This window comes from Cuculus canorus, chromosome 4 (assembly GCF_017976375.1).
Source record: "Cuculus canorus isolate bCucCan1 chromosome 4, bCucCan1.pri, whole genome shotgun sequence".
NCBI lineage: Eukaryota > Metazoa > Chordata > Aves > Cuculiformes > Cuculidae > Cuculus > Cuculus canorus.
Window position 1 is genome coordinate 55,470,501 of NC_071404.1, and position 12,429 is coordinate 55,482,929.

General features: G+C 35.8%; 1 protein-coding gene across 8 annotated transcripts in view; it reads left to right on the forward strand.

Moving 5' to 3' along the window:
• SGMS2 (sphingomyelin synthase 2) overlaps positions 1-12,373 on the forward strand; it is a 61,682-nt gene extending 49,309 nt beyond the window's left edge. For all 8 annotated transcript variants that reach the window (XM_054065453.1, XM_054065454.1, XM_054065455.1 and 5 more), the window contains 2 exons: positions 409-575; positions 1,402-12,373. In XM_054065453.1, coding sequence (XP_053921428.1) covers positions 409-575; positions 1,402-1,605 — 371 coding nt within the window. In that variant the 3' untranslated portion in view covers positions 1,606-12,373. The remainder of the gene's footprint in view (positions 1-408; positions 576-1,401) is intronic.
• The last annotated feature ends 56 nt before the right edge of the window (positions 12,374-12,429 follow it).

A 12,429-nucleotide genomic window follows, 5' to 3' on the forward strand; every position in this document is an offset into this window, starting at 1 on the left:
TAGACTGTTAAAAAAAGCAGAGTTTCAATACAACCAAGTAAAATAATCGGTGTATATCTTGCCTCAATTCTGTCTCTTTCCCTACAACTCATATCCTAGAAGTGATTTAAGTGGAAAACAAAATCTGACTAGTAAATGGGTCACATCGCTATCTATCTCTAACTGCAAGTTCATCTTGGGTTTATTTTACAAAGCAAAAACACTTCGTAAGTTCACATAACTCTTTAGTCTCATTTTCTCTGTCAAAACAGGGTTCTTGTGCCAGCGTGGTATAAATGAGTTATGTTTCGAAATTTAGTAGCCTTAATTAAATCATCGTTTTTCTTTCCCCCTTCCCTTTGGGGAATTGCTATAATAACGTACATGGCTTTGTGCTTGTTTTTTTCCTATCACCTCCCTATTTTGCAGATTCACCACGTCATTTCTGGTGGTATCACTTAGTCTGCTGGCTAATGAGTGCTGCTGGCATAATCTGCATCCTTGTTGCTCATGAACACTATACTGTAGATGTCATCATTGCTTACTATATCACCACACGGCTTTTCTGGTGGTACCACTCAATGGCTAATGAAAAGGTAAGTGGCAAATACCTTTAGAGTCTATGTAGCTCGCGTTTGTTAATACTGCAAAAATATCAAAATGAGTTCTTGATTTTGAAATAAAAATTGAGGCTTCATAGTGAAGTCTAAGCAAATTGGGCAATGAGTTTCACTTTACTGGGGTTTAAGTAAATATTTAATGGGTTAATGAGTTCTTTTTTTGATCTGTGCTTATTTCCATTTTTTATAAAGTTTTTAGATTCCTTATACTTTGGCTTAGAAACATTTCTTTGAACTTTGAGGTTTTATTGCTGTAGTGGCTGTATTAGAATAGTCATTATCTGCCTAAGCTTATGAATAAACAGTAGTTTAATAATAGAATTCCTGACCAACCTGAATTACCTAGACATACTAAAATTCTAGTGACAGTTCTCTAAATGTCACTAAGAGTACGTTGTTCAGAAGGATCTACTGCAGTTGTTTCAAGAACACTGTCAAGTAGGAGTGTAGCTTTCAAACCATCTTTAACTAGTTTTCAACTATATTATCGATGGAAACATGACATGCTTGAAAGGACTTTTTTTCAAAAAGATGAGTGCTTTGTTTCCCTAAATTTTGTAGAGCAGCAGAACAACCCTTTGCATTGAAGATGCTCAGGTTGTAGTGTACATTTGGACTATGATGTATACGCTGTCTCCGTAATCTGTTTTTTTTTCTAGGCTAAATGCACCTCATCTTTGCAGAAATGCATGTGAATATATTCCATTTTTGTAGTTGTCTTGACTCAATGTAACTAATTGTAATGCTTTAAACTGACTGGGTTTTTTTTTTCTTTCCTCTTTTCCTACTTGTGCCAATACAGACTTTAAAGGTCTCTTCGCAGACAAACTTTCTCTGTCGAGCATGGTGGTATCCAATATTTTATTTCTTTGAGAAGAATGTGCAAGGATCTGTTCCTTGTAGCTTTTCCTGGCCGATCTCTTGGCCTCCCAGCTGCTTCAAGTCTTCATGCAAAAAGTATTCACGGGTTCAGAAGACAGGAGAGGACAATGAAAAGTCTACTTGAAGAAAAGAAGGGAAGCATCTGCTCTGTTTTTTTTTTACCAAAACATTAATGCTGTAACCAAAGCTCTTAAGAGGACTACACTGCAACTGAAGAAGTGGACCAAGCTTCTGTGCAATTGATTGGAAAGACAATTGTAGATGCGCATATTGCCATTTATGTTTTCTTGTTATCAGGCTGTACAGACCTATTCTACTCTTCAGTGCTAATAGAATGCACAACTTATGGGTTTTTTTTATTAAAGAAAAAAATGGAGCAGGACTTTGCTTTACTAATGAGATAGAGGTGCCAAAGACCACATTAACACTTTCATTACTAACTATCACTCATCCACAGAAGCACCCAAAAAAATCTCATTCAGAGTTCTGGAGTGTGTAAGGGCAGAAATATCCTAAAATGTAAAGGCACAATGTCAGCATATTGAAGTATATAAAAAATAACTCAGTTGTGGGAAGTGGTTGGTTGCGTTGTTATTGCTAATGAAGGTAAGGCCTTTGCATGACTGGTACAGCTGTAAGGGAGTCTTGATGTTTTTTACAACCTGCGCGTATGAATCTTATGACCCCAAAATACTGCTTACCACCGTTATCGCCCATGTATTCTACTCTATAGCAATTTTTACATTTTTATTAGTAATTTTATATTTCAACTGTTGTGCTACCTGATGACTTTGAAAATTAGGAATAGCTGCTAATATTGGAGCTCAAGGAGCCTAAAATTTTATTTTTAGAAAAGGACTCAGTTTCCAAGTATAAATCTTTAATTGCAGTTTGGCCTTGTGAAAATAGCTATATAGTGCCTCTTAGTATATGTACGTGCAAATACACACAGAAGCATACACTGCTGTGCAGTTAAACATATATTAAACAACACTACTTACTGGAAAGAGTGATCATACAGTTCTTAATTCAGGCAAGAGTCCTACATATCTCACCTGCTTGAATGCAAGGCCAAGTCCAAAATGGGGCTATATTTAAAATGTTTTAATTTTAGTAGCTATCTCTTACTGAAACTATGTAGCAAGCTTGCTTGGGAGCCATAGTTCTGCATTGAATTTCCTTTTTACCTGTTTGCACATGTTTCTGTGACTTACTTTAAAAACCCAAAAAGTGCCAAGGTGAACACCTGCAACAATAGCTTTTCTTCGTTTGTTACCTAAACCCATTTAATAGTAAATGACACTGTGGTAGAACTCGCATGGAGATTCCTTTTTTTTCCCAGGGTTTTGGTCGAACTAAAATGGCTATTTAAGCAAATTGGCTGAGAATGTGGGAAACTACCATGGCATAAACATGTACCAAACCCACAAATTAACCACTACCCGGTTCTTGTTGGCTTTTATTGTTTTGTATTGTTGGGAAAGCAAAGTAGAAAATTAGCATACCATGTTTAACCATTTCTGTTCTGTATTAACTTCTGCAGTTAACCTGATTTTATTTTCAAGTCTTCATTAAAACCTGACAGCAAAAATAAAACTGCATTAAGTATTGAAGAGCTAGTAATATGAAGGAAATGCTGCTTTTTTAGCGAGTGTCTTGAAGTGATTGCAAGTGTGAATACAGTTTAAATAATGACAACTTGCTTTTAAGAAATCCAGTTATAAAATGCAATACAGAGTATTCAAATCTTTTTTTTTTTCAGTTAAGGGGATCAATTGCTGAGTTGTACAGGAGAATATTATTTATGTGCATTTCAAATATTTTTGTGCATTATCAAAATAATACAATAAACAATGTTCCTTACAGTACATCCTTGGTAAAACTTAGCTAAGAAAGAAATTCTGCTGATGTTTGGTTTTATTTAAAATAATCTTCTTGGGATCTTACTCTGCCCCTGGAAGTTGTGTGTATGTGCATACCTATGTTTTCATTTGCTTGCTCCTGGCAGACTTTGAGCAGCTAAAAAGACAGTATCAGAAATGTCTTTTTCAATACTGTAAATGTTAGTCTGTTGGATGTCAGTCTGAAAGTCTCCCAACATACCTGCTAATCAATGCTACTTCTTAGAGCATAATATTTTGAACCTGCATTTTAAGCGAAGTTGCATCTTAAATATGGTCATGTTAAGCCACTTGCAGTAATACTATCTTTTAGAAATTGTGAATGAGTGTCATTAGCGGCAACCATGCCTTGAAAATAACATGATGAAAAGTGTTCCAGGCAGGAACATAAACAGTGGTTTTCATCTAGTGGATGAATAATAAATACTTTGATAGTCTAGATAGCTAATTGTCTGCATAACCATCATGGATCTTGGTGGGATTTCTGTAATGTATCTGCAAAATGGAATTTATTCATGCAGGGTGAGGTGTGTAGTTTTGTCCAATTACGCGCTTTTCTGGAAGGTTTAAATATTGAAGGTGATGAAATAGAACCAAGTAAATGTTATGCTTTTGTTGGGCAGTGTAAATTTTAATTCTCCTGCAGACTTTCATAGAAACTCCTTTTGTAATGCAAAAGGAAAGCTTAAATAGTAGCTCTAGCTCAGTATACTTGATTCCTATTCTGTCTTGGTCCTTCTGCAAGTGCTTAAACTTTCCCATTGTATGAAAGCCCTCAAAAGTGAGTATATGTTTAATTAGCAGAGAGCCACACTTCTCTGCCCTCAGTAGCTTTATATTTGCTTTTGTGAACTTGGATGATATAGATGTATTTGAAAACTCTTTAGGCATATATTTAAGGTGATCGAATGGGGTAAGTAATGATATATGCTAGAGCTTCCTGCCATAGTAATTTATCCAATACAAACCACAGCTGATACATAAAAACTATTAATTTGAGAACTTGGTGATCTTTGTACATAAATACTATGAAGCTAAAAAGATGGTTTCATCCTAAGAGGAAAAAAAGGATTTCAGTTGGTTAAAAAAAAAAGACAAAAACCAAACCAACAAAAAACAACCAAAACCAGGGCAAACTTGGACTTTGCTCAACATACTGATTGCTTGGTTGTAGGCTTATTTGGGCTGTATGTGCCCAATATTTTGTGTTACGTCACTGTTACTTTTCAATAATAACTTTTCTTACAGACATCACAGGAGCTGCGCCTGTACTGTGGCCATAAAATAAAATGTTACTTCTCTCTACTAAAGAGCATTTACATGAACTTCCCACACACTTAAAAAGGGCACTATGCATATACACCCAGCTTATCAGTATGACTTAGAAACTGTTGGGTGCTTTGCATTTATGAAATGAGCTTAAATGTCTACCCTAAATTTAAACCTAGATGTAAAAGGTTAACTTGAATGTTTAAAGAAATAGGCTGGTATGTGGTCATGCTATAAATGCTTAATTCTGGTGCCAGCAATGATGAACTTATACTTAAAACTGCTATGAATTGACGTTTTTATGGTACGTGCTTAGCACTCCCATGTGGACACAAATGGTACTAAGCATTAATCATTCTTCCTTGCCGCTTCCTTGGAAAGATAGCTACAAGTGGGATAGTAGTAAAAAGAGCTGTGCTAAACACTGCTATGAACTCTAGTACTGGGTTTGCTTCCTTCCTTAAAAAAGGGGGATGGGAGACAAGGAAGGAAAAAAAAATCAAGACTGTGTTTAAGATGCTATCTTCATTTAAGAGAAATAAAGCTTAGTAACAGACAGAACTGGGAAGTATTTTAAGAGATGTGAGATAATTCTCTTAAGTGGATTTGCTATAATCTAATTATCTGTATCTTAAATCAGAATCTGTTCAAACTGTGGCTTTCTCCCATCACTAGTGTCTGGATAGACAATTTACCCTAAGTTATGTGGTACTAACCCAAGTTCTTTGTCCTTTCAGTAGATATGAAGTATGATTTACAGTTCTAGGGACCAGCTCCTTAGCTTCAGTGCAAGGTGAAGTTTTTCCACTTAGTCTTTTTTATGTTAAAAAAAAAAAAAAGGCTGGGGAAAGTTCATTTAAACTATCTTAAAGGTGCATGCAGTAATTTTGAAAACACATCCAATTTATCAGATGTACTTGAACCATTTTTCCTTATTAGCAGACATAACAGCTGTAAAAATCCATTGTCATCTTGGTATTTTACAGTATGTTTTGGACTTACCTAGAAGTCTTCTATAGAAGCACAGAATTAGAGTGGTATTGTAAGATTGAATACTTCTGAGTTTGTGTTCTATACCAGGCATTGTACAGTCTGTCATAAGTTCAGTTACTGAAAAAAAGGGGTCTCCATTAAAAATAAGTGGTTCTGTTAGACGCCACTCAAATGAGTATTGATGCCTAAGTGCATGTGAGAAAAATACTCCAGCATATCACTGAAGTAACTTGGCTTATAAGTTAGCATTCATATGCTACTTCATGATGCTTCCCAATATCTAAAAAACTCCACAATTATACCAGGAAACGGGGCATGAAAAGAAATGCTTTTGTGGTACTTGCAAGAAAAACAAAATAAGGTTAAAACATTGAACTAGATAGTGATCTTTTTCTTTTTCTTTTTTTAACATTAGAATGAGCTACACGTACACCTAACTTTTAAGTAATGTAGGATTAAATTGTTCACATGTAATAGTGGTTCCAAAAAAAAAACCCATAAGGAAACAGGCAGTATGAACCACTTCATTCTACAGTACAGATGTGTCTTGTGCTGGATTATACTGTGCTGGTTCTCATCTGTAACTTACAATGTAAAAAGAAAATTCAGTGAGAGAAGCTTAGAGATCTTAAACTACTTAAATATGATTAGCAAACTTTCATAAGCTGTTCCCCCAAACAGTCATAAATGCTTTCTAAAACAAGAAGAAAGTATAGGAAAAAGTTCCTAGTTCTGAACTTACCTGTTACTTCAGTAGATAATATTTTCTAACTTTTCTAACAAATGGAATTCCTGAATGACTCTTTAAGATGTAGCAATGATACTGTGTGGTCTGTAGAGTGTATCTGAAATACTGGTGCGAGGATTCCTTCTCTCAATGAAAATTAGTGCTTCCAAATTCAGGAAGATTTGACATATTCTCAATTAAAATATTTTAATTCCTAAGGACTTAGTTTAGCACACACTATAAGAAGCTTATGTTCTGTGCCTGTTTGCTGTGGACTAACCTTTAACATAAAGATGCAGCCTAGGCAGGAGGAGAGGGCAAACTGGCTCTTGCTGGAAAAAGTACATTGTGACTTTTTTGAATTAAAATTTTATTGGCTGCATCCTATGGGAAGCCTTAGCCATAATACAGTTTAAAAAAAAAAAAAGCTGTATTATACCATTGTATTTAGAGTTGACTCTTTTTCACATTGTATTGGTTGGCCTAGTCCTCCCCCTGGATGAGAAGCGAGTGGTTTTGTTCTTCACTTGTTGTGTGGTTAGTCATAACTGGGTTTAGTTCTGGTAAATGTCAATGGAAAAAATGTGGATCCATTGTATACAGTGCCTAGGGTGCTTTTAAAGACTCAGTGTGAGGTTTCTACTAGTAGAAATATTTCTTTCAGGCCTCGCCTATATAATAGTAATTTCTACTCTTGTATTTGCTCTCTGCTTAATAAGGTCTTTGGGAGGTTAGCATTTGTCAAACTGTAAAGTTATTACAGAAGGATCTCCTTTGTGCCAGTTGAGGTTAATTTTCACAAATGGCTGAAATGTGTTTGAAGGTGACTTTTGCCTTTCTTTTTTTTTTTTAATTAAAAGTAGTCAGAAAACAGTCTGAAGTAAAGGCATCACGAGCAGTTGGCCGCACACAGGCACATGTATGTGAAGAGGGCCTCTGCTGCATATGCAAGAGTGGATGCAGTACACAGAGGCTTCACTGGGAAGGTAAAGTAGGTTGTACATATACAGGCTGTGAGCCACCTTTGCTTGTCATTTTGAGCCCCTTTCCAGCTGAAGGCACAGTACCAAAGGTGGCAGTGGCTAAAAAGCGTAGGGAAAATCGCTTGCAACCCAGAAAATTATGAAAGGGACTGAAGGGATAGACCACTGTAAAACTGATTGTCAGAGAGCTGTGTTGTAATTCAACAAAGTATATAATCTGGTGTTACCTCAAGTATGTGAGTTGCATTTAAAGTGAGGGGGTCCAGTTTATTATTATTATTACTGTTATTATGATTTTAATTAGAGATAGCAGAAGTGTTGAGAATATTGAGGAAATTTATTTCCCTGCTTACTTTTACCTTTACCAGTGAAGTGTTTGTAGATGGACCTTACCAAGTACTGCTAAACTCCAGCCCCTCTTTCATTTTGAGTAACTTATCAGTGCTTTGCTGCTGTAAAAACTGGGTTTGCATTCCACTTTTTTCATAGTTTGCCACTCAGAATGCTGATTACACTTCAGCCTCAGCTGCTTTGGGCTCCTGTCTTAATTTAACTGTCTCTTTTAAATGGCTCAATACAGAAGAACAAGGGTTTACATTTGAGAAGGCTCCAAAACTAACACTAAAGCCAAAAGGTATTATCATCAGACATATCTTTGCACATTTTGACACTTGAAATTATTTTCAAGTACAAAACTTAACATCCTAGGGCATACTCCTTATCTCAGGAATCAATTTTTGCTTTTTAAATGTTTAGTATGTTCATTTGTGTTTATTTTCCTGATTCAGAACAGCATGTATAAGATGAGAAAGAGAGATTCTGGGTAGTTTCTGAGGTCAGGGTCACACCGAGGAACCTGAAAGTAAAAGAGGAAATAATGTTTCTACTGTGTTTCTTGTGTTTTGCATGTGACTCTGAGGAGAACTCTAAAGACTTCTGTAAAAATGTTACAGGACATCACTCTTAACTGCAACATCCTCATCAGCTGAGAGGTTTTCTTGCACAATTTCTCCTAGATTGAATCCAAAAATCTGTATATTAATTGGAGCTATGTATCCCAGCTGGAAAATTAGGCAAGAAAAGTTGTTGGCTCTTGTGGAACCCTAGGTGGTGATACAGGAATGCTGGAATGTTCGCATTATAAGGATCTACTTTATGACCTTTTATATATAGCATTAGGGTCCAGTTCTGCAAATGCTGTATGGAATAACGCTACAATAACAAATGATGCTTTAATACTTAGACCTTTTGTGTTGTAGTTTCTACTAGTGTTTGCAAACTGGGCCTCATTTTTACATAAATTGTTCATCATTAGAAAGAGTTAGCTTTTATGCTGCAAAACTTTCAAGATGGCACTTTCTAGCATGTCAGCTGTTTTGGTTAAGTGGATGACAACTCAGTAATTTGGTTTGTTTTGTCCCATGAGATACTAGAGTTGTGGTTTGTAAGACATTGCAATCCATGTTCACTGTGGAAAAAAAATAATTGCACTAGCTGTACTTTTAAAAAAAGCAATAATGTCAGCATCTTGTAGCTTTTATCTCCAAAGGTGCTATCTGTCATGATCACTTGCACTGTTAACCATGAATTTGGTAAAAACATGTTAAAGAAATTGTCCTAGGTGGTTTAAGCCCCACACTCCGGGCACTGGTGCCGAGTGAAAAACTCCCCACAGTTTACTTAGCACATACAATTTGGGATTTTATATGGTTAGCCTGTGTAGTAACAAATGCAATACTTTGCAGGGCTGCTTACATGACCACACACATCAAAAATCAAAACCCCATGTCCATTTATGGTGCTAATGATCTCTTAATTATCAAAAGCTGGTATTCTCTTCTTAATGGCGAACATTCAGGAAAGCTGTTGTGACACCTTTTCAATAAAGCAAAATTTCTCTGCACTTTAAGCCTGTTCCAAATGCTTTTTATGTAAACATGACCCTTTTCTAATTCTGTTCTAGAAGAACAGCAAAATACTGTAGTAAGTATTTTTAATGCAGGAAAACGTTAGGAGAGTGTATAGGTCTAGACTATACATCCAAGACTAAATTTTCATAGGTGCTTATGATAGCTAACCTTCTGAAACTTGGCCTAAAATACAAGGATTATAATCGGTAGGATAACTAAAGCATAGGCTAATAGTTTAAAAAAAACCAAAACCCTCTGACATCATCAGTGTCAAAGCCTTGGAGACAGAGGGCATGTGAAATGAACAAAACTGTATTAGGAGAACACGGATTATGCAGTGTAAATCCATCTTGCTGAAACTTTTGAAAAACAAACTTGTGAAAGAACATGATCACTAACCATATCGGAAGAACAGAAGGGAAATTTGATGTAATTAACAAGGCAATTCTATAGCAGAAAAAAAACCCCACATGAAAGATCCTTAAACTAGGGTTGTTTGCATTGCAGAATAGCAAAGTGATTGTCTATCTTTGTTTTAAAGCTTCACGAGCAATCTCCTCTTAAGATGAAAAACTGTCAAGTGCCTTCTGTTGCAGAAGACAATGTTGCTCTCGCCCCACGTACACACCTTTCGTCGTGATTTTGTTGCATTTAATGCAACAAAGTACTTCAAAATCTTTCCCAGAGACATCTTTGCGCAGCAATACCTACACTTTTTCTCTGTGGAGAATACAAAGCCTTTAGTTGTTGTTAAAGGCAACTTCTCAACTTGCAATTGTAAAAGTGTCTGCCTGTAACACATTTGGAAATACTAACATAGCCTGCTCTGAAATAAGAATTATATTCTTAATTGATACAGACAGGTTAACATGCAGAGCGGGAGCCGTGTCCAGGTACATGCTGAGTGAGCAGGGTGCATGTACAGCACTGCATACACCCTGATGTTTTGGTCACTAGACTGCTATTATTCATATACTGGAATAAGTTCTCTTGAATCACTTGCATCTAGTACTTCAAGAAATAAACAGGCTTCTCTAATATCTATTTTATGGAACTTTGGTGTCTGTGGAAAGAATATTCCAGATCTAGAGTAACTTCATTTAAAGCAGAAACAAACCCACAGTCTATGATTAAAAATGCTCTGCCAGCCCTGCTTTTGAGTGAAGGCAATAATCTGTGTTGTGTTTTGCTACTTCTCTGAGCACTTGCTTTAATAGTAGGACACCTGGAAGAGCCAAAGATAGAACAGTTCTAAGCCACATTGAAATATAACTTCCCTATCTTTTAATTACTAGATGCTTCAGGAAAAATGGGTTGTCTTTTTTTAACTTACAAAAAAAACCCCCGTGCAATATTGGGATAAAAGGCTGTGTGCTTAAATGCCCTGCAAAAACAAAACCTTTGTGAGCATGTGATGCGCACTTGACTGAGAGCAGATTTTTAGCATTAGCGTCTGCTGTGAGTCACAGAAACGTGTTTGTCAGTGCACTTGTCTAACTCGGAGCTCTCAAATATTTTCAATATTCTTTTGACAAGGAGAGTGTTCTTGTGAATAAAGTGCCTGTGGAAATAAAAAGGTGCCTGCAAGCTGAAATAAAGCACATAAAAACACAGCCCGTACTTGAAGAGAATGGGTGTTAACAACTGTATTGAATAACTGGTCAACAAGCATTGATGAGATTGAAAGGCCAAGATGAAGTTTGAGAAAGGAATATTATGTTGCTTTTGAGAGTTTGCTGTGTTAATTAAACTTCCAGTGTTTGGGCCTTTAATCTAACTTTGTTATCCTTAAAGAAAAATAAGTTACTTTGAAATATTGTCTTTTTTTTAAAACCCTCATTTTAATGATGGACTTTGGAGTTTTTGTTTCTTTAGTAAATGGAGGGGGGTTTACCTGTTAAAAGTAGAATCATTAAATGCTTTGATTACTCAGTTTAGCGCAAAACAGTTTGAGGAATGGATTTTCCATAAGTGCGGAATTAAATGGGGGTGTTTTTTATTAAACCGATACTAGGGCTGAAGAAGAATGATTTCAAAGGAAAGCCTCATAGTCCTAAAACTTGTATATGTAGTTATTTGAGGTATGCAGAATATTAGTAAAGTACTTGTTTATATTTTACTGTTAGTTTTATGCTTTAAAAAGAGGCTATTTGATTCAAATTTTAATTGGGAAAACTGACTTTAATTTTGTAACAACTTCTCTTATAGTTACATAGAAACATCCATTTAATGACATTTCAGTGTGAAGCTTACATTTCATCAGTAAATTCACTTAAAACTGTGAAAGTAGTTTCATTTTAATCAAAATTAACATGAAGTTTAATGTCTGGGCAACATAGAATTGGCTATGTGCCACTGAAAACAATCTTCCAAGTGCATATTGAAGCAAGGAGGGAGTTTATCCACTCCTCATCCGGACTGAGAAGGAAGTGAGGCTCGATTACCCTTCTGTAAAGAAAATGGGCAAAAAAGGTAATGTTTCAGCTGTACTGAATAGTATAGCTGCTTATTTTCTGACTGTAGAAATTAAACTTTCCTTGGCTCAGCTTTAAAATGTTTATAGTTCAGCTGAATTTTCACCTGTTTATCTATATTTTTCTAATAGATGTCTTTTACTGGTGTATATTGTAATTAACCACCGAGTTTCTGCTAAATATGGACAAAGAAAAGTGTGTTCTGTTCTGCCAATTTAAATCTGTGATATTAGTTTTTCTACTTTGTTTCATCCATGGCTAGTAAAATATCCATTTGCTGTTTATATTAGATTAAAGAGAGATTGCATCCAGTTGCCTTAATTGCTTGAAGGAAAGTTGACCTTGACCACTTCAAGCTTTATTTGTTTCTAAAATTCCTGTAACTTCTGTATAACTGCAATAAAACCTTTTAAATATAGTCCAGCTGCTATTTTAAGAGCCGCTTGTCACTATTGTTACTGAACATTCAACTATTTACAGAAAGGGTGGTGTGTTGTGTTTTCTATGGGTAAGCACCATTTTTTGGTTGCATTTTTGTTTCTTGGAGGTCACTTTAAAGGTGCTGTACTTGTGTTTTGCCTGCTTGTGTTTGACTTTCCCTTTTAGTGAAGGAGTATCGAGAGTGTTTACTGAAATCCCTGATGTTGCAGCAAGTGGTTTGGAAGCCTATGTCTTTTTCAATGTCTTAATT